This window comes from Aptenodytes forsteri, unplaced genomic scaffold, assembly GCF_000699145.1.
Source record: "Aptenodytes forsteri isolate BGI_AS27 unplaced genomic scaffold, ASM69914v1 Scaffold419, whole genome shotgun sequence".
Taxonomy (NCBI): Eukaryota; Metazoa; Chordata; class Aves; order Sphenisciformes; family Spheniscidae; genus Aptenodytes; species Aptenodytes forsteri.
The window spans coordinates 101,887-104,593 of NW_008795256.1; the positions used below are offsets into that span (position 1 = coordinate 101,887).

At 61.8% G+C, this 2,707-nt stretch overlaps 1 protein-coding gene across 1 annotated transcript in view; it reads left to right on the top strand.

Moving 5' to 3' along the window:
- The window catches only part of LOC103898799 (gonadotropin-releasing hormone II receptor), a 1,969-nt gene extending 1,010 nt beyond the window's left edge, over positions 1-959 (top strand). Inside the window, exons 3-4 of the mRNA XM_009279151.1 lie at positions 48-257; positions 478-959. Coding sequence (XP_009277426.1) covers positions 48-257; positions 478-959 — 692 coding nt within the window. The remainder of the gene's footprint in view (positions 1-47; positions 258-477) is intronic.
- The last annotated feature ends 1,748 nt before the right edge of the window (positions 960-2,707 follow it).

The following is a 2,707-nucleotide window of genomic DNA, read 5'->3' on the forward strand; positions in this document are numbered from 1 at the left end:
GGGGTGGGGTGGGGGCGAGAACGGCCGCCGACGGTCCCGCGGCCCCTTGCAGGCGTTCGTCTTCCGCACGGTGAGCCGGTCGCGGCCCCGCCGCTTCGTGCAGTGCGCGACGGTGGGCAGCTTCGGGGCGCACTGGCAGGAGACGCTCTACAACATGTTCACCTTCGCCTGCCTCTTCCTCCTGCCCCTGCTCGTCATGGTGCTCTGCTACGGCCGCATCCTCGCCGCCATCTCGGGCAGGATGAAGGATGCCGGGGGTGAGAGCACGGGCCGGGGCCGCGCCGCTCCTCCACCCTTTCCTCCCATCACCGCTCGGTTCTTCTCTTCCTTTTTCACCTCCCGACGCTCCTGCTGGGGTCCAGCGCCCCGCTCGGGTCCCCGCTCCCCAGCTCGTTAACCCAGCGCTCTTAATTAACCCCCGGGCGCGGCGCTCCTCCTCCTCTCCTTCCGACCTCTCGCTCCGTTTCCACCCCGCAGCCTCCTCCCAGGAGATCCAGCTCCGTCGCTCCTGCAACAACATCCCCCGGGCCAGGATGCGCACGCTCAAGATGTCCATCGTCATCGTCCTGACCTTCATCGTCTGCTGGACGCCCTACTACCTCCTGGGCCTCTGGTACTGGTTCTCCCCCGAGATGCTGACCCGGGAGAAGGTGCCGCCGTCTCTCAGCCACATCCTCTTCCTCTTCGGCCTCTTCAACACGTGCCTGGATCCGCTCATCTACGGGCTCTTCACGGCGCATTTCCGCAGGGAGACGTGGGGGGCTCGCCGCTGCAGCCGGAGGTCGCCCCTCACCGGTTCCTTCCGCGCCGCGGCCGGCCGGGAGAGCAGGCGACACGACAGAGCCGGCGGCAGGGCGGGGGGATCGGGAAAGCACGAGCTGGAGGTGACGGCGGGGGCAGCTCCGCCGGGAGGGAGGTGCGAGCTGTGCCGGAAGAGGACGGTGGAGAGCTTCATGTGACGGGGAGACCCGCGGCAGAGCAAGGGGAACCCCCCAAAAGTGGGTTGTGGGGGGGAGACACAAGGGCTCCGTGCCACCACAAAGCCGCTCAACAATAAACTCAAGATTATTTTCTCAGCAGGAGCCCGTCTTTGGGCCAGGGGATGGTTTAACCGGAGCCGGCGCCGTGGCATCACCAGCGCATTTCCGCGCCGGGCAGGGTCTAACGGGCACCGGCAACGTGCGAGGAGCCGTAAGCCAGAAGCAAGGCGCCCCGCGTCAGGCAGAGAGCGAAACCTGGGGCAGAAATTCCTTTACAGGGTGCCGCCGGCGCTCCTTGGGGCGGGGGGAAGAAAAAATACCCCATTTAAAATGTGCCCCTTCACCCGCGCCGGGGGCACGGGGAGAATTCACCACCGCCACGGAGAAAGCCCGCCGATCTGACGGAGAACAGCGCGCGGCTAAGTGAAGCCGTCTCTTCCAAACACTATTTTAAGGGAAAAAAAAAAAAAACAAATGGCTTTTTCAACTAACAAGTTGTTTTACTGCCAGCCCCGAGATCAACAGCCGTGACAGCGACATCGACCGATTTTAGGCAAATCTGAAGTTAGAAAGGGACCGGGGCTCGGTTACAGCTTCTCAGAATGTTTAATTAAGGACAAATAGCAAGAGGACGATTTTAGTCAAAATCAGAGTTATTTAAAAGGCCGAGTTCACTTTCAAACGTAAAGTCAACAGAATAAACCCCCTCGGGAGAATTAAGGAACATTTGCCTGGGGTCTAGAAAACACCTTCTCTCCAGAAGAAGAGCGGCCAAAGCGCCAGGTCGCTGGCAGGCGTAATAAATCGCTTAAAAATGTCGCGGTTCGAGACGTAACCGGGCTCCGGGGCTGCGTTCACCACAAACGCGAGTGAAAACGACCCCCGGAAACCTCAGGCGTTGCTTCTTCACTCAAGTTTTCTCGTTTGAAGAACGAGAAAAATCTTGGAAGCAGCAAATCCGCCCAAGCGATGAACTGTTTTGCTCCTCCAGCTGTTCCTCAAACGCCCCGTCCCCAACGTACAAACCCCCCCCTCCCCGCCCCGCTTCCCCTCCCAGTTCCCCCGGTTTGGACTCGGAACGCACGGGTAGAAACGAGGCTCCATCATCGGCGTCTCCTGTTCGGACTCCTGCTCCGTCGGCGCCCGCCCCTGGAAGAGAGGGCAGAGCACGTCGGGGGGGTTATTTATTGGTTATTTCGAGCCCCCGCGGTGATTTCACCCTCTCTAATCTAGCGGCCTTCTGCGATGGGGCGATGTCATCAGTGGGCAACTGATGTCATCTACCTGGGTTTCTACATGGTCCACCCCTGCGCTGGCGAGCTAGGGGTGCGGCGGACGGAGAAGGAGTTGGCTGGACGGACGCGTCCAAGGAGCTCCGGTCAACGGCTCAGTGTCCAAGCGGACACCAGCGACGAGCCGTGTCCCCTCAAGGGTCCGTCCCGGGTCAGACGTCATCGATGACATCTTCATCGATGGCACGGACAGCGGGATCGAGCGCACCCTCAGCGAGGTCGCAGGTGACACCAAGCCAAGCGGGGGCAGTTGATGCGCCGGAGGGAAGGGCCGGCATCCAGAGGGACCCGGACGGGCTGGAGGAACGGGCCCCACGTTGAAGCTCGTGAGGTTCAACAAGGCCAAGTGCAAGGTCCCGCGCCGGGGCGGGGGCAATTCCCAGTACCAGCGCAGACTGGGGGAGGGGATTCCTCCGCTCCGCTCCGGTGAGGTGA